The sequence below is a fragment of the Lampris incognitus genome, chromosome 5 (assembly GCF_029633865.1).
Source record: "Lampris incognitus isolate fLamInc1 chromosome 5, fLamInc1.hap2, whole genome shotgun sequence".
Classification (NCBI taxonomy): Eukaryota; Metazoa; Chordata; class Actinopteri; order Lampriformes; family Lampridae; genus Lampris; species Lampris incognitus.
The window spans coordinates 51,442,532-51,467,531 of NC_079215.1; the positions used below are offsets into that span (position 1 = coordinate 51,442,532).

General features: G+C 47.3%; 1 protein-coding gene across 1 annotated transcript in view; it reads left to right on the top strand.

Moving 5' to 3' along the window:
• The window catches only part of adgrl3.1 (adhesion G protein-coupled receptor L3.1), a 174,089-nt gene that overhangs the window by 98,659 nt on the left and 50,430 nt on the right, over window positions 1-25,000 (top strand). Inside the window, exons 5-8 of the mRNA XM_056280549.1 lie at window positions 7-537; window positions 20,157-20,555; window positions 21,424-21,527; window positions 23,583-23,768. Coding sequence (XP_056136524.1) covers window positions 7-537; window positions 20,157-20,555; window positions 21,424-21,527; window positions 23,583-23,768 — 1,220 coding nt within the window. The remainder of the gene's footprint in view (window positions 1-6; window positions 538-20,156; window positions 20,556-21,423; window positions 21,528-23,582; window positions 23,769-25,000) is intronic.

Here is a 25,000-nt window from a genome sequence, read left to right on the forward strand (position 1 = left end):
GCGCACTGTTCTTTAACAAGGAGCGCACCCGCAACATTGTCAAGTTTGACCTGCGCACGCGCATCAAGAGCGGCGAGGCCATCATCGCCAACGCAAACTACCACGACACCTCACCGTACCGCTGGGGCGGCAAGTCGGACATTGACCTGGCAGTGGATGAGAACGGCCTGTGGGTGATCTACGCCACGGAGCAGAACAACGGGCGCATCGTGGTGAGCCAGCTCAACCCTTACACCCTGCGCATCGAGGGCTCCTGGGACACCAGCTATGATAAGCGCACGGCCTCCAACGCTTTCATGATCTGCGGCGTCCTGTACGTGGTGAAGACCGTGTATGAGGACGACGACAACGAGGGGACGGGCAACAAAATCGACTACATGTACAACACTGATAAGAGCAAGGAGACGTCGCTCAGCATCCCGTTCCCCAACTCTTACCAGTACATCGCGGCGGTGGATTACAACCCCAGAGACAACCTGCTGTACGTGTGGAATAACTACCACGTGGTCAAGTACTTGCTGGACTTCGGTAACAACGGTAGGCCTCTTCCTTCATCCCCCTCCTCATCGCTCCCACCCCCTACCAACACCCCATTTTTGCTTTCTTCTAGAAGAAATTCTCTTTCTTCCTTCTTAACCACATCACATTACAATGAGGACTCATAAGAAATGTTGATCTGACCAGTTTTGCCTTGCTGGAAATAATTGCATTGGATTTTGGGGGAAAAAATCTAATTGGAAATAGAGGCTTGTGTTTACAATACTTCTATATATTCTGGTTGAACTTTAATTACTACTAAAATAAGCAGCCCTAATCTTTCAGCAGCATTAAGTTAATCAAGATCATTTGAGATAAAAAAAAAAACAGAACAAGAAAAGCACCAATTAGCTTACGTACGTCTTTGTTTTGTCTGCATTGCTGAAAATGAGTGTGTGTGTGTGTGGGGGGGGGGGGGTCAGCCTGAACCTGTCTCAGATAACTTCAGAACAGCTCACCATGGAGCCATAAGGCAGTAAAATGTTCATCCTTCAGGGGATTATCTACAGCTGCGCTACAGTGACCCCCGGCATGTGTAGTGTAAATGCCACGTTTCTTTTCCTGACCAGTCCCTCTTCAGTGTCCCCAGCCGCTGACAAAATGATGACGCATTACACAATGAATGGACCCAAGAGGGGAGGATGGAGGAAGGGGTGGTGGTGGTGGTGGGGGGGGTGTCTGACCCAGAGTTGGCCTCTCTCAGCTCTGGTGTGAAGGCAAGGCTTACCCCTACCCCCATTACCGAATGGAAGGGCTTTGGCCCCTGGAGCCTGAAGGGCTATTTGCCCAATATAATTGCCTTTTAACACCTTTCTATGGAGTGGTCAAGACCATCTAACTGTGTCTTATTAAATGATGTCTGAATTAAAACAGGCTCATACGTGCTGTTAGAAGAAGCAGCACAAGAAATTACAGGGAGAAGTAGCATTAAACTTGGTTTCCACCGATCAGATCGGTATGTGTGTAAAAAGGGAGACAAATTTTGTGTGTGTGTGTGAGTGTGTAGGTGTGGTTGTGCTGTTGTATGCACATGTGCAGCATGCGAATGTACTCATGGGTTTGTTCCAGCGTCTATGAGGTGTATGCGTGAGAGTTTGATTCCGCCTATAATGGAGCATTTGATGTCTCGGGAGGCTTTAAAGAGGAGATCAATGAGGATTATATGTAGAGAACGACTTCCAGAGGCACAGCAACAAGCCAGACTGCTGACCAGGGAGAGATAAATACATGGAATCGATGACGCTGACCCGCTCTCCTGCACTCCTTTTCCACTTACTCAATGAAGACAAGGAATAAATTAACTACCTCAGCTGCATGATTTTCTCTTTCTGAGAAAAAAGAAGAAGAAGAAGGGAAATAGGTCAGTGCATTGGAGATTTTTCAGTCCATCTCCCATTGCAGCCGAACCCAAACATCATAAGAAAGCCCCTGCTTTGCTTCTTCCGAGCTCGTTTGTGTGCAGCGCAGTTCATCATCTTTACTATGCAATAAGACATAGCCTCTTCTTGTTTAGGTTTATTTTAATGTAGCTTTATTGGATAAGAAAATAGATTTAGAAAATATGGAAGAGAAATGGGTGATTTGGCGCACAATAGCATGAGAATTGGATTTGAACTCAATAGTACTGTCTGAAGGTTTTCTATTTTAACCTTGGTTGGTGCAAGAGAGCAAGTCAAGAAAAACTGGGATGCGCTCCATCTATGACGTGGTTTACTACTGGCTTCTGCTTTTGGTTTGGCCCATTTTAGAATCTGCTTCTACAGATCCAAACTACTGCAGGAAATGGGCTTCAGAGTGAGATGGTCCATGTTGTGTCTGTCTGACTGGCTAAGAAAAGCAAATAATGGTGCAGAAGGAGGCAGCTGCCACTCAGCGGCACTTGTTGAAATATATTCTTCATTCTTTACATTAACCTATACATGGATGTGTGCACACCACCTACTGTGTACTACTGTGTACTGTGTTCTTTCTGCTTTCGGTGTGGGAAGATGACGGTGCAAATTCACGTTTGCGGTGGCCTCACCCAGTACCGTCCATGCAGTGTCTTTTCCACATCTGCATCAAAATTTGTCTTCGTTTGATGGCTGGGAGAGCTGGCACTGGATCGGCTGGGAGAGCTTGGTCTGCAGCGTCCTGTGGGCCCAGGGACCACGGCCCTGCCTGGAGCTGTGCCCAAAGAGGTAACACCGAGGGTGGTCTGACAGGACACGGAAGCGGGGCAGGCTAAGCTAACTGCTAGTCCATGCAGACCGGCAGTTCCGATAACACTGAGGGCGGTCTGGCGGCGGCCTCGCCTCGCCCTAGCCTTGACTGTGTTTTTAGTGTCGTCATGTGGAGTGCGGGGAGGTGTGTCGAAGGTGTCTGGCTGGGAGAGCTGGCGTTGGATCAGCTGAGGGAGCTTGATCTGCCGTGTCCTGTGGGCACAAGGGCCACAGCCCTGACTGGAGCTGCGCCCGAAGAGGAAACACCGAGGGCAGTCTGACAGGACTTGGAAGCGGGGCAGGCTAAGCTAACTGCTAGCCCATGCAGACCGGCAGTTCCGACAGTCATCCTGGCTAATGTTCGTTCTCCTGGACAGTGATTTTTTTTTTTTTTTGGTTTAGATGTATGTGTTAGTTTGGATATGTGTTCTTGTAGTTCTTGTAGTCTTTGGATATGTGTTTTTGTCTTTTTGTTGCACTGCTAAAACGACAAAGTGTTTCTGATTCTGATTTCTGACTAGGGGCGGCGTGGCTCAGGCGGTAGAGCGGGTCGCCTAGTAATCGGAAGGCCGCTGGTTCGATCCCCGGCTCCTCCAAGAGAGCGTGTGGAAGTGTCCTTGAGCAAGACACCGAACCCTTAACGGCTCCTGATGAGCAGGTTGGCGCCTCGCACGGCAGCCTCCACCATCAGTGTATGAATGTGTGTCTGTTTGAATGGGTGAATGTGAGGCGTACGCTGTAAAGCACTCTGAGTGGTCGGCAGGCTAGAAAAGCATTGTATAAACGCAGTCCCTTTACCATTTACCCACACATACCCGTGTACACACACACACACACACACACACACACACACACACACACACACACGGATGGCTCGTTTGTGTGATGTGACAGCATCAGATGGTGTTGCTTGACAGATTAACATGTTAACATCACCGCAGAGAAGCGAGCCCAGTCCACCTCAGACAAATGGATCCACTGTCAGGTTTCCATGTTAATTTTCCTCCGTCTAGGTGTCGGTGCAGTTTGTGGTGAAGACAAAGTTTCTCAGATGCATCGTCCTCTCCCCGTGATAATTGCAGTGAAAGTACAGCTGCCTGTTCACATTTCATGTTTCCGATGCGAGGGCTTTTCATGCTTCCTTTATGTCTGACACCGCTTGTTGTCTATTTCCTGTCCCTCCTCCGCCTCTTTCTTTTCCCTCTCGAGACACACACACACACACACACACACACACACACACACACAAGCCAGCAGGATCCTCAATATATCCCTTTATCCAGATGCACCGTCTCCCTTTCTTTTTGCGCCTCCCTCATTTGTTTTGGGTGTTTTTTTTCTCTCCGTCTGCCTTTGCTCCCCCGCTTAATATCTCTCCTCACCGCCGCGCGTCCCCCCTTTGTCTCTCAACTTATGAAAAAGCGATGTCATCGCGCAGCCTTCGACGTATACGTTATGGAGGCAAAGTGTACGACCGACTCCGTAAAGTCAGAGACAAAGTCACCCCCACCACCACCACCACCCGCCTTGAATTCCTCCCTCTCTCCCTCTTTACTGTTTATGGGGTTGTTTCATCATGTCTACTCACTTGCATATTATGATGAAACACTTGAATAATTTATCACCTCCAGGCTGCTTTGCCACACTTTTTTTTCTTTTCTTTTTTGCAAAGTTTTCCCCCCAACAAAGTCACAAAATTATTCATGTTATCTGCATCTGCGGGTAGTCGGGGTGGGGTGGCAAATTGGGCGTATACGCGGAATAGATCAAGATGTGTTCACGCTGCCTCATCTTTCTTTTGAGTTTTTTTTTCTCCCTGCACCCCCCCCCCATCTCTATCGCTCATTGTTTTTTTTTTGTTGTTTTTTTTTTCTGTTTTCTCTCTTGCTCTTCGGTGCAACCCTCCATGCACCCCCAACTCTTCTTAAGTTTGCCCTGCAGTCCCCCCATCATTCACGCACTCGTAGCCCGTAATATCTGTCTGGTCTCGGTTGAGGCAGTTTGATTGCATGTGCAGCAGGAGGAAGCCGGTAGATTGAAACTGTCATGAAGAAGAAGAAGAAGCGAAGAAAAAAAAAAAGAGTTCCCTCTCTGCATAATTATGAAAGTTTTTCGAGGATCCATGTCAGGTATTTTTTTGCCCCGTCGAGCAACGACAGTGTTTATTAAAGTAATCAGATAAAACCCACCGTAGCTGTCTTCAAACGCACAACCTCAAATCCGTGTTTGTACTTGGATGGGTGTGCTGCATGCGAAGTCTTTTTCCCCAGTTTAGCTAGTAAATTAGAGGTCCTATACGCCGCCTGTCGCTAATTTGAATAATTCAGGAGAAATTTATGAGCCAATATACTTCAATTCTACGTAATGTAGAAAAAAAAATCTCGTTTGAACTCTTAATTGATGAAATCACAATTTCCGAAGGAAGTGAAGCACAAAGTATGTATTGTGTTGACCTCTCGTCGGCTCCCCCCCCTCCCTCCCTCCCTCCCTTTCATTGCACCAAATTGCAATCAAGCGACGGAGCCAAGAAGTGCCAGGAAGTGTCCGGGCCAGATTGGACAGAATAACAAGATTTAATAGTTGGATTAAGCTCCGTGTTTCTCCACATCACTTATTAGACCGGCCCTGCAGAAAGCTGCTGGCTTGTCACACGCCGACATGTCACTCTGTGTGTGTGTGTGTGTGTGTGTGTGTGATCTGCAGTCGTATTTTTGTTGATACTAGGTTGGCTCTGCTCCTGAAGATAAGGATCTGCTATTCTGCAGATGTTTTGCCTAGATTCAGAACCCCCCCCCCCCAAATATTTTGACTCTGTTTCCTTTCCATTGCAAGCATAGGAATATTGGTAGTGCTGGAATCGGTTGTGAAATTTAAAGAAAAAAATCTCAGATTGGGAATAAAAATAAAAATTTTGGAAAAACTAAGAAGTCATTTCATTAGGCCCTTTGCAAAAGTGAAAGGGGAGTACAGATAAGGTTTTCAGGTTACCAGTTTTCGAGAATGTGTGTGTGTGTGTGTGTGTTTCTACAATGAACTATATTCCTGAACAATACTGCTGACTCTAAAAGATAAATAAAGATATGTAAAAAAAAGAGAAAAAAATTCAACCTACAATGGACTTTTACGTATTCTGAGTCACTTTTACATATAAGTGATTATGTACGACAGAAGAACATGGTGTGAAAACTACAAGTTGGGTCAGTTCTTCTAGTTAAACAGCCTGACTTGTACGTTGCGATGGGGAGGGTTGCGTCTCAGAGAAGGTCGTCCGCCGGCCACATTGGAGTGCTGAGTACGTCTCAACAGAAACATACACTTGAACGTGCGGCGAGACTGGGTGAAGTGGACGGTTTCCTGCTGGCCCTGTGTTTACACCGTCACGCTGGTACGGCTGAAGTCGTCACCTTAGTTGATTAACTTGGTGGCTTGTCTTTTTTGCAGAGCTGAAAGAGAGAGAGTGCATTAGAGAGAGAGAGGGGGGGGGAGAAAGTGAGTGAGTGAGGGGGAGAGAGAGTGAATAAGTGAGTGAGGGAGGGAGAGAGAGTGAGTGAGGGAGAGAGAGAGAGAGTTAGAGTGAGAAAGTTAGGGGGAGAGTGAGTGAATAAGTGAGTGAGAGAGAGAGAGAGAGAGAGAGAGAGAGGGAGGGGGGAGAGAGAAAGTGAGTGAGTGAGTGAGGGGGAGAGAGAGTGAATAAGTGAGTGAGGGAGGGAGAGAGAGTGAGTGAGGGAGAGAGAGAGAGAGTTAGAGTGAGAAAGTTAGGGGGAGAGTGAGTGAATAAGTGAGTGATGGAGAGAGAGTGAGTGAGCGAGAACGTGAGAGAGAGAGTGAGAAAGTTAGGGGGAGAGTGAGTGAGTGAGTGAGGGCGAGAGAGAGAGAGTGAGCGAGTGAGTGAGTGAGGGCGAGAGAGAGAACGTGAGAGAGAGCGATGGGGGACGAGTGAACAAACCACTGGAGGGTTGTGTGTGTATGGGTGGCCGGCCTACATGACTGTAATGCATACTGGGAGGCTGTTGTGTGGGTTTGCTGCGTTACATAATGGCTGCTATCGAGGTTTGGTCTTGTGTTCATGGGCGTTATAGGAATCACAGGCAACGTTTGACATGATGTGTTTTTAAGCTGTCGTAACACTCGTGGCCCTGTTACCAGTTTATTGTGGTGACTTTGCCATTGGAAAAAAAAAAGTCAGCTCGAGTCCATGTACATGTTAAAGTATAGGGCTATGGTAACATGAAAAGGCACACTATGCACTGATTTCAAGCCCACGTGTCCCATGATGCAATTAAAAGGTTGAAGTAAGCCTTTTAATTGGGATGACGAGCAGTCAGTAGCACTTAAAAGATAATCACTGACTCCTGTTAGATAACTATTAGAGCAATATTGTTATGATTAACTCTGCCAATCTCAAAATGTTCGATGACTTAAGCAGCATAATTAAGCATAATGAGAGTCTGCTAGTGTGTGTGAGTGTGTGTGTGTGTGTGTGTGTGTGTGTGTGTGTGTGTGTGTGTGTGTGCGTGCTTGTGGGACTCATGATAGAGAAACTACAGTTGCATCCCTGTGTGATGGTGTAACAATAGGCACGCTTGCCTCCTCTGATGAGAGGTGACATGAATTAGCCTGCAGGGCAGCCGAGTCTGAACTTCTCCTTCCTGGGATGTGAGTGCTAGTCGCAGTCTGCAAGAGTGTGTAGGTGTGTGTGTGCAGTGTGTGCGGTGTGCATGTGTGTGTGCACTGTGCGTGTGTGTGTGTGTGTGTGTGCAGCGTGTGTGTGCGGTGTGCATGTGTGTGTGCACTGTGCGTGTGTGTGTGTGTGTGTGTGTGTGTGTGTGTGTGTGTGTGTGTGTGTGTGTGTGTGTGAAGCCCTTGATGAACCGGAGCTGTTTACACCAGCTGAAATGCCTCGGCCTGTCAACATGAAGGCAGATTTACTTAATTGAACAAAATTCTCTCCCTCTCTCTAGCTCCCCTCATGTCTTTCCCTCTCAATCTCGCTTCCTCCCTTTCCCTCATCCATCTCTTTTAACCTACTTTATTTATCCTTCCCACTTCGCCTGTCTCTTATCTGCTTTTGCACACGTCTCTCCCTCCTACTGCCTTTCTGTCCATCCCTCTCCCTCCATTTTCCCTGCCCTGACACAGATGAGAGAGGTATAGATTCAGCAGTGACTGAACTCTGCTTGAGAGACTTGGATGATCCTGTCCTTCCCTCGCACTTCGTCAGTAGTGATTGGTCTGCACTGTGCCCTCTTTCTGTGTGTGTGTGTGTGTGTGTGTGTGTGTGCGTGCGTGCGTGCGTGCGTGCGTGTGTGTGTGGTGACAGTGATGGGTGGTGTGTGTGTGTGTGTAGTGGCAGCTGTGGTGGTGGTGGTGTGTGTGTGTGTGTGTGTGTGTGTGTGTGTGTGTGTGTGTGTGCGTGCGTGCGTGCGTGCGTGCGTGTGTGTGTGGTGACAGTGATGGGTGGTGTGTGTGTGTGTGTAGTGGCAGCTGTGGTGGTGGTGGTGTGTGTGTGTGTGTGTGTGTAGTGGCGGCTGCGGTGGTGGTGGTGTGTGTGTATGTGTGTGTGTGTATAGTGACAGTGGTGGTGTGTGTGTAGTAGTAGTAGTAGTAGTAGTAGTGATGGTGGTGTTTGTGTGTAGTGACGGTGGTGGTGTGTGTTTGTGTGTGTAGTGGCAGTGGTGGGTGGTATGTATGTGTGTGTGTGTGTGTGTGTGTGTAGTGGCAGGGGTTGGGTGGTGTGTGTGTGTGTGTGTGTGTGTGTAGTAGTAGTAGTGATGGTGGTGTTTGTGTGTAGTGACGGTGGTGGTGTGTGTGTGTAGTGGCAGTGGTGGGTGGTATGTATGTGTGTGTGTGTGTGTGTGTGTAGTGGCAGGGGTTGGGTGGTGTGTGTGTGTGTGTGTGTGTGTGTGTGTAGTGGTAGTAATAGTGATGGTGGTGTGTGTGTGTGTGTGTGTGTGTGTGGTGGCAGTGGTGGGTGGTGTGTGTAGTAGTAGTAATAGTGATGGTGGTGTGTATGTGTGTGTGTGTGTGTAGTGGCAGTTGTGGGTGGTGTGTGTAGTAGTAGTAGTAGTGATGGTGTGTGTGTGTGTGTGTGTGTGTGTGTGTGTGTTTTGGGTGGGGGTGGGGGGGTTGTTGGCTTGACGCAGCCTGTCTGCTGCCAAGTGGAGGAGGCTGGCCTAGCAAGGGCAGCAGACGGGATAGGAAACCTTTATTACAACAGTAAGGAGTCAATACAGGGGAGAGGGGGGATTATTGGGACTTGTCACCCCTGTGGTTCATTTTGATGTACACGACTTTAAAGGGGAACAGGGGAGCAGGGGACAGAGCAGCACATCGGTTGCACTCCTGGCCTCCTGGATGATGAGCCATCCTTTAGTGATAAATCTTAAAACAGCTGACTTCTAACTAAGCGTGGGGCCACCTGCTGGAAGCCGTGGGCTTTATTACAACACCCCCATCACAGTTTGGCTAAGCATCGAGGTCTGGGACGAGGGGTGCTCCGGTGCTCGCCGGGTCAGTGTGGGTCGGGGGGTTGCACAGTGGGGGTGTTGGCGTTCCTGTCACAGCATAAGAATACACTGGCAGTGTGAACGCCTCATATTTTACTTCATTTGAAGAAACCAACACTTGAAGCATTTCCATCAGAGTCTTGCTTTGAACGCGGGGACTCTCCTTGACGAAGAAGCGGCGTGTAATTGCCAGAGTTGCTGCAGGTGAGTCCAACCATTACGAAGGGATGGCACGGTTACACAAGTGGCAAGCCAGCAGATTTGCGCGGCAGTGTTTCTCCACGCAAAGCGCTCGCTGTGGAATTTGGTGGTCCCCGACAGCCATTTTTGGGGAGGCCATATTAGTTCAGGTTGTTTTCTATCTCTTAGTATCGTCGCTTTGAAGTGGTTCATTCTGTCTTATCAGCACGCCGGCGCTCCTCGCCACCAGCTCTGTGTGTGTGTGTGTATTCTGGTGGGTGTCTGTGAATTCATGCGTACGTGTGATTGTGTGTGTGTGTGCACCTATGTGTGTTTGTGTAACTTTGTGGGCTGATGCCAGCCATAGGGACAAGTGTGTTATCGTAGTCTGCAGCCATTTTGCGTGTCTCTTCTCCTATCCAGTCTAGACAGCTTTGTGTCTTCCAGGCAGATTACCGCCCTGCTATTACTCCTTCAGCTCTGTCGTTTCTCACCATTCAGGTTTGTGCGTGTGTGTGTGTGTGTATGTGTGTGTGTGTTTAAAGCAAGGCGGCAATGATTCTGGAGAACACTTTGAAGAAAGTGGGAAAATCGCCCTACATATTTCAAAAAGCACTCGACTATACTTGCAATTTTTTATGAAACTTTTTTTCATTTTCAATATCTCTCTCCCTCTCTCTTTCCCTCTCTCTCTCCCTCTCTCTTTCCCTCTCTCTCTCCCTCTCTCTCTCCCTCTCCCTCTCCCCCCCCTCTCTCTCTCTGTCTCTCTCGCTCTCTACCTCTCTCTTTCCCTCTCTCCGTTTAGCTCTCTCTCCCTCTCTCTTTCTCCCTCTCCCCCTCTCTCTCTCCCCCTCTCCCCCAGTGTCTATATCTGGTGGGTGCCTTTGTGGGAATATTACCAGGGGAAAGCTTCCCCCCATCCCTGTACAATGCATCTCTATGGTAGATTTACAATCCTGTTTATTATGCTAAAGTGGGAAGTAACAGGGGCAATCTAGGCAACGGAGTCGAGATAGAGATGGTCTTAGCGGCACACCGCCCGATCCCCACGCAGCACACATAATAATCCCTCACACGCGTCTCTTCTGCGTGTCACGTGATCCTTCGCCACTGTCTCGGGCCGACTTACTGGGTCTCTGGGGACTCGGTGAAGTGGCAGCGGATAGACAACTCTCGGAAGCAGTTTATAGCCAGCGTGCCATTGTTCCATGGGCGTTTGACTTCCATCAGGCCTTTGGAAAGGAACAAAGTAAGATAGAGGAGCATAACATGTGGTGAAAGTGAGGTTAGAGTAGGCAGCGGTTTAAGTCTTTCCTTGCAGCCGTATGCTTATATTATAGCAATCCAGGTCTCACCCTTTTACACCCAGCCCACATTAGCACACATGGCTGCTGAGGTGCTAAAATGTATATAGCATGCTTAACAGACACGTGCAAAACTGATACCATGAGCAGAAAAAAGGCACTGAAGCAGATGTACAAGCAGGGTGTGCAGAGGGTTGCATCTCTAAAAGGAGCAAAAACAAAAGGCCCTGTCCAGTTCTATGGGGGTTGCTTCACTACGTATGTGGTATTTGATGTTCTTGGGACGGTACGCAAAATATCACGAGGATTTGAACAGGAACTAATTGAAATACATACAATGTACACATTATGAGATTTACCGACACTGAAAGCAATTATAGAAAGTGTAAATTTAAGACAAAAAATATATGGAGAGCACAACATCCATTATACCAGATATCCACCCAGATACTGTATGAGCACATTTAAGATCATTTAAGATAATCACTCGCTCCACCGGCAACAATTCAGAGAACAAGACCGTCATTTTATAAAAAAAAGTATATATATATATATATATATATATATATATATATATTTGTGTGTGTGTGTGTGTGTGCTTGGTGGAAAGTCTGCAAAACTATTTCAAATCTTCCTTTAAATATGGTTTCAGTAGATGTAATGGCACAAGTTACCTTAACCTTGCATCCAACTTGAACACGGTGTCACACATTTGAAGAACTTTGTGCAGCAAGGAAATACTTATAAAGCCAGGACTTATGAGATTTACATTGACCAATAAAAGCTTTATATCAGCCTATTTTGCGATAACAAGGCTACCTTTTATTAGAGATTTATGCATCGCAAAAGTCACGCAAAGACTGATTGCTTAGGGCATGTGCCTGGGAGACGACCTTTATGAGGGCGCTCTCTCGCATGGTTTTATTCATCCTTGCGAGCCTGCTTCCTCGATTGTCTTCAACCCCCGTTAAAGGGGAACAGTCTTTAGGTGAGATGACATCCTCAGGTCTTCATACAGAGCATCTGCTTAAGCCTGCTAAAGTGCCCTCATGGAGATGTGTCAGCCTGCAAGGCCTCTCCTCCTCATCAATCTTTCATAAGGCTGTTATGTCATGTTCGTATGGGTGCTGCACCTTTTATTCCATCCTGACTCAGGCCGGCCCTGATTAACCGCTGTTTAATTCATCGCCTCACGAGCCTTGCTGTCCCTCCCACTACACGTACGGGAGAACAAGCAGAACGGGTCAAAGGAGAAAGAAAGCCGGTAAACTGGAGATACAGAAGTCGAGCGGGGGAGAGAGTCTAAATGCCGAGATGGAAATCAGAAACCGGGAACGTTTATTTGTGTCGTTTCCCCCCTGCCCACAGCCGTGCAACACATGCAACACAACAACAAAAACACACATCCAAGCTACAAGAACACATATATCCAAATGACAAAAAAAACTACAAAACTTACAAAAAATACATATATCCAACATATCCAGCCTGCCCCGCTTCCACGTCCTGTCAGACCGCCCTCAGTGCTTCCTCTTCTGGTGTAGCTCTGGGCAGGGGCACACAACAGACCAGGCTCCATCAGCCGATCTGGGAAATTACCATATTAAAACAAATAAACCGTAATGAGGATGACAAACACAGAGAGAGGAAGGGAGGGTGATGACAGTTGTGCGGTGCTCTTGCCCCGTGTCTGTCACGTTCGTGTTGTTTTGTCTCGCTTCACCCCCAAGCTGCCGCCTCCTGCTATACATGCCCCGCACTCGGATAACAAGCAAGCAAACAAGAACTCTGTGGCAAGCTACTTCTCCATTGTTGTGGTAGGGCCTCTAATGGATCTTCCTGTTTTAGCTGACATAGACACACCCTTACTACTCTCGGACACACACACACACACACACACACACACACAGCTTGACGGGGAGTCCCTGGGCCGCTGCTGCCACGTATGATTGATGGGGACATTCCATGGAGAATGCATGGAGGCAGAGTGGGTGTAATTCCGGAATGGGAGCAGCAGGGTTTTGGTTGGGAAACACTCCGCTGAGTTCCGAGGGTGGGAACGGAACAGAATGTCCAGAAAGGATGGAATGCAACGGGGCCATCGCTCAACCAGATGGAGGGGAGGTCCGTTTTCCAGAAATCACACATTGGCTCGCGGGACCTGCGTTAAAACTATAATCAGGGCTCGAATGCAGGGTAATATTTAACGTTACGTGAAGGCAGAGGTGTCCTGGGAGGAACGGGAGCCATCCATTATTTCACGTAGTTTCACCATGCAAAGAAACAAACTTATTCAACCCCATTGAAAATATGTTGATAGCTGAGCTGCACCTGGGTTGCACGACATTTATGTGCATCAGAAAATCCACACAGCTTTTTGTTTTTAATGAAATAATGAGAACATGATGTCCCGCCATTGTCCATCAATATTATTGATTGGCACACCAAGGCGAATGCGTGTCTGATATTATGCTCAAGTAGACACGTCGCAATAGACATTTAGGTTTGGTTTTGAGTGACGAGGGTGCAACAGTCAACTGTAAACTACACAATCTGATTCATCACACTCAAACCAGCAGCAGCGCATGCTTTAATGTGCCACTGCTGTTTATGAACAAAGCAGCATATTTACACAATACCATCTTCAAAATCTCACTTCTCAACATCGCTGAGTCTTAAAAGCTCTGTGTGTGTGTGTGTGTTTGTTTGTCATCTGCTGTCATATTTTTGTTGATACTGGGCTGGCCCTGCTCCTGAAGATAAGGATTTGCCATTTTGCAGATACTTTGCCTAGATTCCCCCCCCTTCCCCGGGCTCCAAATATTTTGAATCCGATCCCTTTCCATTGCAAGTGTAGAAATATCGGCAGCGCTTATAAGTTGGTGAAACCTGAAAATTTTAAGGGAAAAATCTCAGGTTGGGAATAAAAATTAAAATTTTTAGAAAAACTGAAAAGTCATTTCATTAGGCCCTTTGCAAAAGTGAAAGAGGAGTACGGATAAGGTTTTCAGTTTACAAAAATTGACCCAATGTACCAATAAAGCTATATTTTAATTCAACATATTCCAAAATGGGTGGTGCAGTGGTTAGCATGGTCGCCTCACAGCAAGAAGGTCCTGGGTTCGGCCCCGGGGGTAGTCCAACCCTGGTGGGCCATCCCGGGTCGTCCTCTGTGTGGAGTTTGCATATTCTCCCCGTGTCTGCGTGGGTTTCCTCTGGGGGCTCCGGTTTCCTCCCACAGTCCAAAGACATGTAGGTCGGGTGAATCGGCCATACTAAATCGTCCCTAAGTGTGAATATGTGTGTGTGTGGGCCCTATGATAATCTGGCGGCCTGTCCAGGATGTCTCCACACCTGCCGCCCAATGACTGCTGGGATAGGCTCCAGCATCCTCGCAACCCCGCGTAGGATAAAGCGGTTCGGCTAATGGATGGATGGATATTCCGAAACGCTTCTCCACACGTGTATCTCACTTAATGACTTCCAAAGCGATAATTAGAGGCGAGAAATTGGAGACTTGCTGGCGAACAATTTAGAGGGAAAGTGGGTAGAAATATAACAGACACCTGCTTTGCTATGTTCCACTAACTTCCTGTTCCGCTAATATAATATTGATTTGTTCCATATGCAGTCTAAAATCAAGCAGCGGGACGTTTGCTGATAAAAGACGATGCAGGTTCACAAAAAAGGGACACACTGCAGCCCTACACACACACACACACACACACACAACCTCTCTCACTCACATCCAACACATCCATTCTTTATTTCTGTCCTTTAAACAGGGGCGATGTGAATAATTGAGCCATTTTACAATGAAATATTGACAATAGAAGAGTGTCCCATATGCATTTAAGCAGCCTTTCCACCCAATGTGATGTCATGTTGCAATGAATCATGCATGACACCAAGAGGATGTTCTCTTACGCCACGTTAGGGAGCAGAGGACACCACTGTGTACTAATCCCGTTGGATGGGCCAATAGCATTGTACTAAATTCATAAGACACAGACCACCGGTTGGGCCTACAGGAGGTGGCTGTTAGGGATTTCACACTCTCGCCATTTTAATTTTTCCTTTGTTTTCACTCGTGATGTGCACATTTTCTCCCCCGTTAGTACATAACCTTCTACTTAGCTTCCCTAAGTGCATTTGTTGTCGACGGGAGTGTTTCACACGCTTCTCGGGGTCGTGAATTTCCCTGCAAGACAGGCGAAATGCCCGGCAAAGCGTCGCGCGCCCAAACAGATGGAAACAGTCCTCAGGAACATGAACTGCTCCCCATCAAGGTTATTTAATGTTGTGCAAATGAAGGCTCGTGTGTCAGCCTCTGCTGGGCTAATTCACACTCGCACCACTGGTGGCTCAGAGGTGTTGTGCTTCTTCTGTGTTCATTTACCTCTGTTATGTTCACACACTTTTTTTTAAAATCCCGTTACTCAAATTTAACCTTCGGTAAGAGGATCTAAGGTTTGGCAGAACACATTCTTATAGAGTCGGCGTGGAAGGACGTGGAAGAAACAGGGCTGTGAGTCGTTCTGGGATGTGGATGCCGAGTTCAGGGAACGAGACGACATCTTAGGCAGGTGACTGACGACACAGTCGCGCAGGCTGTAAAACAGAATTGCCGATTTGCATGCTAATATTTGCTAATGCATGCTGATATTCACTGACAGAGCAGAGGCACAGACACGGGGGGATACGTTGTGTTTGGGGATCGCAATACTGATGATGAGAAGATGCCACACAACCCACTGATCTTGAGAAAACACAAATTCTTTAAAAATGACGACTGTCACTGGTAACTGTCAAATATGAACAACACGGTCATATTGAATAGACTGTTTTTATTGTTGGTAACAAAAAGACGTCATCATAATACGCACAACAGCAGCAGACTGAATAATGTGTAGGGATGGCTGTAACAAAGGCATGGTTGCAACAGCACCACTTTCACCAAGAAGGGATGACCTAAGGATCGTGTGATCAATTTCATGTACGACCACTTCCTTCCCGACCTTGCACGTGAAATCGCATAGCTTTGTGAAGAAGTGTGCAGATTTTACAGCGAAATCGCTGGTTTTCTCAGGCAACAAAGTAATTTTCTTTGGACTAAGTCTATGTTTTGATGAGTACTGATTCAATTCAGTTCAATTAAATTCAATTTATTGCCATTAAAAACAATGTGCAGGCACATGTTAAAAATGAAATGAGGGCTGCGGCTTCACCAAACAGTGCACGACAGACACAGACAAACACAGCAACCACAGTATAAGATATACACACCTAAAGACCAAAAGCTAAAAATAAGTTAAAAAAGAGCAAGAGTACAAAATATTTAAAAATATCTACAGACATTCAGTGGGTAGCCAGGTTCAGGGGGGCAACAGCTTGGGGAAAGAATCTGTTTTTGGGACCTGGTAGTGCAGGCTCTGAGGCTCCTGTAGCGCCTCCCAGAGCGCAGGGGGGAGAACAGTCCATGGTTGGGGTGGGTGGGATCTCTGCTGATGCTGAGACCCCTTCGAAGGCAGCGTTTGAGATAAATGTCTTTTATGGCTGGGAGCTGGGTACCGGTGATATGTTGAGCCGCCTTGACGACCCGCTGCAGAGCTTGTTGCCGTACCACACTGAGATGCAGCTGGTCAGGATGCTCTCTATGGTGCAGTGGTAGAAGTTGGTGAGAATTTTGAGGGATAGACGGGCGCTCGTTAGAATTATGTAACTTGTACTCGGTTACAGAGTAGTCCCTTAGGTAAAATGTGAGGCATTTCATCGATGCTAATTTCAAACCACCATGCTGCTGCAGCTAGCTAAACAATGGCAGACGGGTGGGAATGGTTGTAACACCTTTTAAAAAAGTGTTACAACTAACCCTTAACACATATTCTCTGTCCTACTCCTTTTTTCTGCATGCCAAGACAGTGGGTAAAGAAAAGCTGATGGGGTGTGCCTGCACACATACTGCATCGGATCTGCATCAGATGAGACGAGGCAGGGAAAGAAAGCAAAGGTCCCTCGCCAATGAATACTCTATCTGCCATGTGACATTGAGCAGATACTGCAAGAAATTACAAAACCTCAGAGAGCAAGGATCATGACAGCTGCTCAGTGTGGTTCCAGCTGTCAAAAAGTCTTCAATGTGGAGCAAGAGGATGTGCTGACTGACTGGTTACTTAACTCAGGCAGCTGACTTGTATTTTGGACTCAGTCCATGTGAGGTAGGCCTACTGAGCATCTGACAGGTGCAGACTAGCGTGTTAGACTGAAATACAAATTGGTTATCAGCGTTTGTATCAGTTTTTTTATGAGTATGTATTCAGGTAATATTTTTACTTTCTTTTAGTTCTGGAAGTTTGCTTGTCAACTTACAGTGGAGTACATCAGGTGATTTAAAAGTCAGTGGTGACTTCTTTTTGTTCTTGGTGAAGCATAGGAAGATGTTGAAGTGTTGGCACATGCGCAATAAACTTATTTAGATGCATATTTTGTGATGTGGTCTCAATTTTTAATTCTTCACTCTTATGTTACAACTTACCCCGGTAGTGGGGCAGGTTGTAACAGCGGAACTCCTAGTATTTGACATCAATTAATAAATCCTGTGATATAGTTGGAGAAGTTGGAATCATTGCTATTTGTAGTAGACAATTAAGGGTACTTTGTGTCAAAATTCGAGAACTCTAAAATAAAAGTTATATGAGTTATAGGTGCTGAGACAAAACGTGTTACAACCATCCCTGGTGTCCCTAATAGAACAGTGGTTCCCAAACGATGTCTTGCGACATGTCCAGGTGTGCTGCGACACATCCAGGTGTGCCGCGACATATCCCGGTGTGCCATGACATGTCCAGGTGTGCCACGACATTTCAAGGTGTGCCATGGGGTTTTGTGACAACCATACATCATTAATGCAATATGCAACTTGGCTATACAAAAATTTAATAATGATTTTTTAAATTCACTATATCAGTACTTCGAATGCACTCATTTCCCAATACAGAGTCAAATTCTATACCATAAAAAAAAAAATGTATTTCAAAAAACTATCCGTCAAAGCGAACCCCAGTTTTCGGCCGTTCGTGCAGTTGCCGGATGGTGGGAATTATTAAGAGTGTGACATACTAAGGGTTAAAAAAATTGGCGAGCACTGACAGGCACATGTATCTCACTAGCTTGGAAGTAGGCAAAAAACGCTCGGTGCATCTTTTTCTTCCTAGCATGGTTAATAAAGAGTGATTACATCTTGCACGACCAGGGATGCCGCCTTCTCAGGCCAGCTCTACCCCCCCCTCCCACACACACACACACACACACACATATACACACAGCAGTGAAACTACCATATATGCAGGTAATGCAGATGCATTGGGGCCCGTACACATGGATCCCTCTTTATCTCCCCACTATTGAGTCAAAGATTTCGAGCACTGTGTCTACAGTAAATGATAGGTCCAAAAATTAGGAAATATAGCATGTCCATAATTGCGTGCAGTAATAGTTGTGCACTGCACCGTAATTGTGCAGTGTGCCCAAGCGTAGTTGTATTGTGTGATCTCTACACTACTGTGTACTATGCAGTAGAATAGATGAATTCACACAGTGAAAAGCCCGAAACCTTTTCACAAAACCTTTTCACACAGTGAAAAGCCCTATGATGTAAGTAGAACTTATTTATTATTTATCTGACTTATAACCAACACACATGTGTTTTGTGTTTATAGGGCCTGTGTGCAGATGTGAATAATGTCTATATGCGGGTGTGCTGTCACCGATTACGTTTTCATCTATTATGGCACTCGCTCCGACACCAGATTTTGTTAAGTAGGCTAGTCTGTCGCTATCTTGGCCTTGCTATTATGGATCGTCTTCTATAGCGCGGCGGTCTGTTTTCCGAGCAATCATTTCATTTAGGCGTCAACCTGTGCAGAGCGTTTCGCTGTTGCTGGTCGTTTTAAAGCGGTGTGTTTCGCTTCTTTCAGTCGCTACCGACATGACGTTTGTTATGTCTAATTGTGACGGGCAGGTCGGGGCCCACTTTTGCATCTTGCGTTGGGGCCCGGCACCGACTCGTTTCACTGCTGCACACACACACACACACACACACTTTTCTGTCTCCCCCTCCTTTCAGTTCCACTACCTCATTTTTAATTTTGTGACCTGCCTGGTTTAAATGGGTGTGTTGCTGCGTTAATGTGATTTTACAGAGTTTCAAATGAATTCTTGAATTATTTTGTTAATAGATATTTCATGACCAATATAGTTGTGTGGCACATTTTATTTGGCATTAGTAAATAAAAATAAATATTTACAGAGCAATAAGAGTGATAGATAACAAGTGTTATAGAGGCTATTTTGCACGGATATGAATACAGGTGTGAATTGTGATTTTGGCGTGCCCGTTGGTGTACCTTGTGTACAACAAGATTGAAAGCCGCTGTACCAGAACATGTAGAGTAGCTAACAGCCTGGAAGCATTGCAGTTATTGTCTGGCAAAAACTTTAAAGCTGACAGTTTTCCTGTAGAAAGTCATCATATCAGTCATCATCCTATCAGTCTCTGGTAAAATGCGTGACCTCTCTTAGCTGATTGTATCACCAGCTGTGGAAAATTACTTCTGTGTGTTTATGCGACCTGTAGCACTGATAAGAAGCGCTGTTAGTGACATCACTTGGTACCATCCTGATGAAGAACCAAGTGTGCACTGAGATGAAAATACAATAATTTCACAAAACAAATAGAAATGAAGAAGGGGGCGTCCGGGTAGCGTGGCGGTCTAGTCCGTCGCCTACCAACATGGGGATCACTGGTTCGAATCCCTGTGTTACCTCCGGCTTGGTTGGGCATCCCTACTGACACAATCGGTCATGTCTGCGGGTGGGAAGCCAGATGTGGGTATGTGTCCTGGTCGCTGCACTAGCTAGCACCTTCTCTGGTCAGTTGGGGTGCCTGTTCGGGGGGGAGGGGGAACTGGGGGGAATAGCGTGATCCTCCCATGCGCTACGTCCCCCTGGCGAAACTCCTCACTGTCAGGTGAAAAGAAGCAGCTGGTGACTCCACATGTGTCAGAGGGAGCATGTGGTGGTCTGCAGCCCTCCCCGGATCATAGGCCAGGTACAATTGGGGGGATAAAAATCCAAAGCAAAAAAAAAAAAAAATGAAGAAAAGGAGAACAACTCCCCTTTTTATCCTTATCTCATTTCTACCCCTTACTGGATTTTGCTGATGTCTGATGAGGTTTGCTACACGTCATGAAGTCCATCAAGGCTGCACTAACTGTCCATTACATCTAACAGTTCAGCAACCCAGAATCAACTTGAAGGTCGGTCCCGTTGGCCAAACCGTGACCTTTGACTCATGAAGTACACCATTATCCTCATTTAGATGTTAACCCTCCTTCCACTCATCTTCCTCTTCCTCTTCTTCTCTCTAGACTACCGTCAACCTGTGGGCCCTCCTAACCGGGCAGGAGGTGGTGGAAGTTCCTCCTCGACCAGCCGCACCACCACCACCACCCGTTCTCCCCCCTACTTTACCACCCCACGACTTCCCCTCACCACTTCCCCAGGCCAACGTTACCGGACCACCACCACAGTCCGCCAGTCCGCCTTGGTCCCCCCGGGCGGCTCGTCCTCTGACACCAACCAGATTCCTGACACCAACAAGAAGGTTGGGGGACGGTCTCCACCAGTTAAGCCCCTTCCACAAGCCCCTCAGCCCCCTGTCCAGCCCTCCCAGGACTTCTGCAGTCCCAGGGTAGCGGCAGACGTGTCCTGGCCCCGCACCCAGCAGGGCCACACTGCCAAGCAGCCATGCCCCGTAGGCACATTAGGTAAGACGTCTGGGTAAGGCAGGCTCACACTTCCCGTTTAGTTTCTCTGTTATCTTGCTTCTTTCTTTGTTTCTGTGTGGTTTGCTTGATTCTTTCTCTTCCAAAATTTTTTTCCTCCATACCATGTGAGCTTATGCTGTGCAGAGCAGATATTTCATTCGTTTATTTCAGGATGCATTATCATCTGCTGCATGTCCTTTTGTGCGAGGTCGAGTCCCTGTCATGTGGAAACAACCTTAGCCGTGCCGACTGTTATGCTGAACAGACCGTTTTTGCAGTGATTCACGAGACAGTCATTTCATGTGGCCTGACGTGCACGCAGCGGTGAACGGGAGGCCTCCAGAGCAACTCATTAAAACGATAAAAAGCCATGCATATTCACAACACACACACACACACACACACACACACACGGCACTTATGGGACCTAGATTTAGATATAAATGTTCTTGCTCCAGCCTTGAATTTGTTATGTTGGTCTCCTGGCCTTTATTCAATGGGGCGTGAGTCCACTGTTCATCCTGGTATGAAACCTTACCCTTTGTCTGAATAAATGTGCTCCATGGGATAGACAAACACACACAAACACACTTAGCATGCGCACACACAACGCGCACAAATGCATGCTGGCGTGACACATATAAAGGTGTAGCTGTACACATCCAAACATATTGCCATAAACTCATTCCTGGGCTTTTTTTTTCCCTCGATTTCTTTTTGTGTTTGTAAAGATCAGGAGCACACACACACAGACACACACATATCTGCAGGCATACCCACCACACAACCCCTGAGCACCTCTACAGTCTCGGTGTCTGCTGCTGAATGTCAGCTCTGTCTCAGCCTGTTTGTTGTGTCTGTCTTGCAGGCGTGGCCACGTACATGTGCGTGGCCCAGCTGGGCTACTGGAGTCCCCGGGGTCCTGACCTCAGCAACTGTACGTCGCCCTGGGTCAACCACATCATGCAGAAAGTGAGTGTGAATGCAGCTGCGGGCCAGCTTGGCCTCCACTGGGCTGCAGTGTGAGGCTATCCATTATGGATATGGTCCAGGGGCAGTTTGTCACACATTACATTACATTACATTACATTACATTACAGTCATTTAGCCGACGCTTTTATCCAAAGTGACTTACAATAAGTGCATTTAACGTTGGAAATCAGGAGAACTACTAGTCATCAGAGTTCATAAGTGCATCTAAACAAGCATCTAAGAGCAAAACCAGTGCTAAAGTAAAAGTGCAAGAAAGGGGTTTTTTTTTTATTTAATGAGTGACTACAATAAGTGCTAAGAACAAGTAACAGGGTAGTAGTTCTTAAAGAGGTGAGTTTTCAAACTGCGCCGAAAGAGCCGTGACCGGGGTCGATCGGCAGCAGGGGCCTCTGAGCGACGGGGCAACCAGGCGTCCCGAGGCAGCAGAGCGAAGTGGTCGGGCGGGGGTGTAGGGCTTGACCTGGCCTGGAGATAGGAAGGAGCTGTTCCTTTCACTGCCCTGTAGGCTAGCACCAGAGTCTTAAACTGGATACGAGCAGCTACTGGGAGCCAGTGTAGGGACATGAGAAGGGGAGTTGTGTGGGAGAACTTAGGGCGGTTGAACACCAGACACATGAGGACACACACTGACCACAGGGAGAGATTTAAGACATCCAGGCTGCCTGCTTTGCTATCTGTGACATCTCTCGCTCCAAAACAACCTACACACTCGTTTATTAATAACAATGCCTATTTATTATTGCCTTTTTGGCCTCTTTCATCTCCGTCCCTCCCCTCATTCATGGTTTCCACTCCTCTTTTAATCTCCCTCCCTCTTTCTCTCTCTCTATCGATGTATCGATCAATCTATGTATCTCTGACTCTGACTCTCACTCTCGTCTTCTCGTTCTCATCCTCTCTAACTATCTCTCCCTTCACCCATGTTTTTTGTTTTTGTTTTTTTGTTTTTCTCGCCAAACAATCTTTTCTCACCCTTTTCCACTGATTAATTTTCATTTATCGTCCTTTATTTTGGGGGGGGGGGCATTCTCCGCCTTTATTGGATAGTGATAGTAGAGAGAGAGAGACAGGAAAGGCAGGGGAAGGCATCCAGGTAGTGTGGCAGTCTATCCCATTGCCTACCAACACGGGGATTGCCGGATCGAATCTCCATGTTGCTTCTGGCTGTGTCGGGCGTCCCTACAGACACAATTGGCCGTGTCTGCAGGTAGGAAGCCGGTTTTGGGTATGTGTCCTAATCGCTGCACTAGCACCTCCTCTGGTCAGTTGGGGTGCCTGTTCTGGGGGAGGGGGAACTGGGGGGAATAGCGTGATCCTCCCATGCGCTACATCCCCCTGGCGAAACTCCTCACTGTCCGGTGAAAAGAAGCGGCTGGTGACTCCACATGTACTGGAGGAGGCATGTGGTAGTTTGCAGCCCTCCCTGGATCAACAGAGGGGGTGGAGCAGCAACTGGGACAGCTCAGAAGAGTAGGGTAATTGGCTGGATACAAATGGAAGAAAAAAGGGGGGAAAAAATCAACAACAAAAAAAAAAAAGGAGAGGAAAGGAAAGGCAAGGGGAGAGAGAGGGGATGACATGCAGCAAAGGGCCCGGGCTGAATTCGAACCCAGGCCACTGCAGTAAGGACTCAGCCTCATGTGGTACGTGCTCCACCTGGTGAACCACAGGGGTGCCCCCTACCCCCCCCCCCAATTTTTCCCCCTTTTTGTCCCCAATTGTATCTGGCCAATTACCCCGCTCTTTTTGAGCCATCCCAATCGCTGCTCCACCCCCTCTCTGCCGATCTGGGGGGTGCCCCGACCAACCAGAAGAGGCGCTAGTGCAGTGACCAGGACAAATACCTATATGTCCGACTTCCCGCCCGCAAACACGGCCAATTGTGTCTGTTGGGACACCCGACCAAGCCGGAGGTAACACAGGCGATCCCGTGTTGGTAGGCAACGGAATAGAGACCGCTATGCTACCCGGACACCCCCCCTATCTTCCCTTTTAACCTACCTTGTGTCTCTCTCTCTGTACCCCCTCCTCCAGCTCCGCTCGGGTGAGACAGCAGCCATCGTGGCCCGGGAGCTGGCTGAGCAGACCAAGGGCCTGCTGCATCCCGGCGATGTGACGTCCACAGTGCGAGCCATGGCCCAGCTGGTGGAACTGCTGGACGTCCAGCTCAGGAACCTCACCCCCGGGGGAAAGGACAGCGCAGCCCGCAGCCTCACCAAGGTACTGTGGCCAGTAATGTGGACTTGAAGTGTGGTGGGTGGGGTGGGGATGTAGATGCAAGAAAGTTAGTGATATGTTACCAGAAATAAGAAGTAGGAGAGGGTATTTGATATTAGCAAATAGAGATTCTACGAAAGGTGGATGATCGCCGGGGGTGCAGAGAGACAGGAGATGCATGATCAAAATGGAGCACAGACAGTAAGTAAGTGGGTAGGGAGAGAAGAGTGATATAGAGACGAAGGGAAAATAGTTTTATTTTGATGTGGGATTCCCAATTGCAACAGCAGATCATAAGTATGTTAGAGCTGTAATGTAGTTTGGGTCTACCAGGAAATTTCTTTTGAAACTTAATCACAAATTTACATATTTGTGTTTTTTACTGATAGTCTGCAAGAAGCAGATTTTGATTTAGGCAGGGAAGGAGGCGTGAAGAATCGTGCAAAATGTAGATTTTTGTTTGATAAATAGCCAAGGGCAATATCGTCTTTACTGTGGAGAATACTCCAACGGTTCTGCTGAACGTTTTGGATGCCAGAGAACTATTTTCGGTCAATGACAGGCGGTTAAAAATCTTTTCAGCTGAGAAAATTAAGTAAAACCTGGTCTCGGCCTGAGACAATGGGCTCAGTATTTTCGACATGCTCTTGCCAGAAATAGGCTCGCGACCCAGTTTGGGCCACGGCTCATTGTTTTTTTTTTTTACGTGCTATGTTTGTTTGAGCCACGGTGAGAAATAAATGCACTAAACAATGAGGTTCAGTTGGGTGGGATGATCAGGGTAGTTTTGAGGGAAGTTAAGTCCCGCCTTGCGAAGGATTATTAACAGATGACATAGGTTTTCTCTTCCATGCTTTGCTATTGATGATCTTTCACTTAAACCAGGCGGGGAGTGGATTTTTCGGGGGAGTAGCGAGCTGGCTTTTGGATGGGCCTGACTGACAGGACTATTCGGTGATTGCCTCTGCAGAGGGAACCAGTGGTGGGCGGGGCTTAGCTGCAAGAGTGACATCTGCTGCCACTTCCAATAAAGTCACAGGCTTTACTCAGCATCCCCTTCTGAGTCACCGGGGTCTGCTTTTCTGTCTCTCTCTATCTTACCCTCTGCCTTCTCCAGCTATTTCTCTCTCTCTCTCTCTCTCTCTCTCTCTCTCTCTCTCTCTCTCTCTCTCTCTCTCTCTCTCTCTCTCTCTCTCTCTCTCTGTCTCTCTCTCTCTCTCTGTCTGTCTATCTCT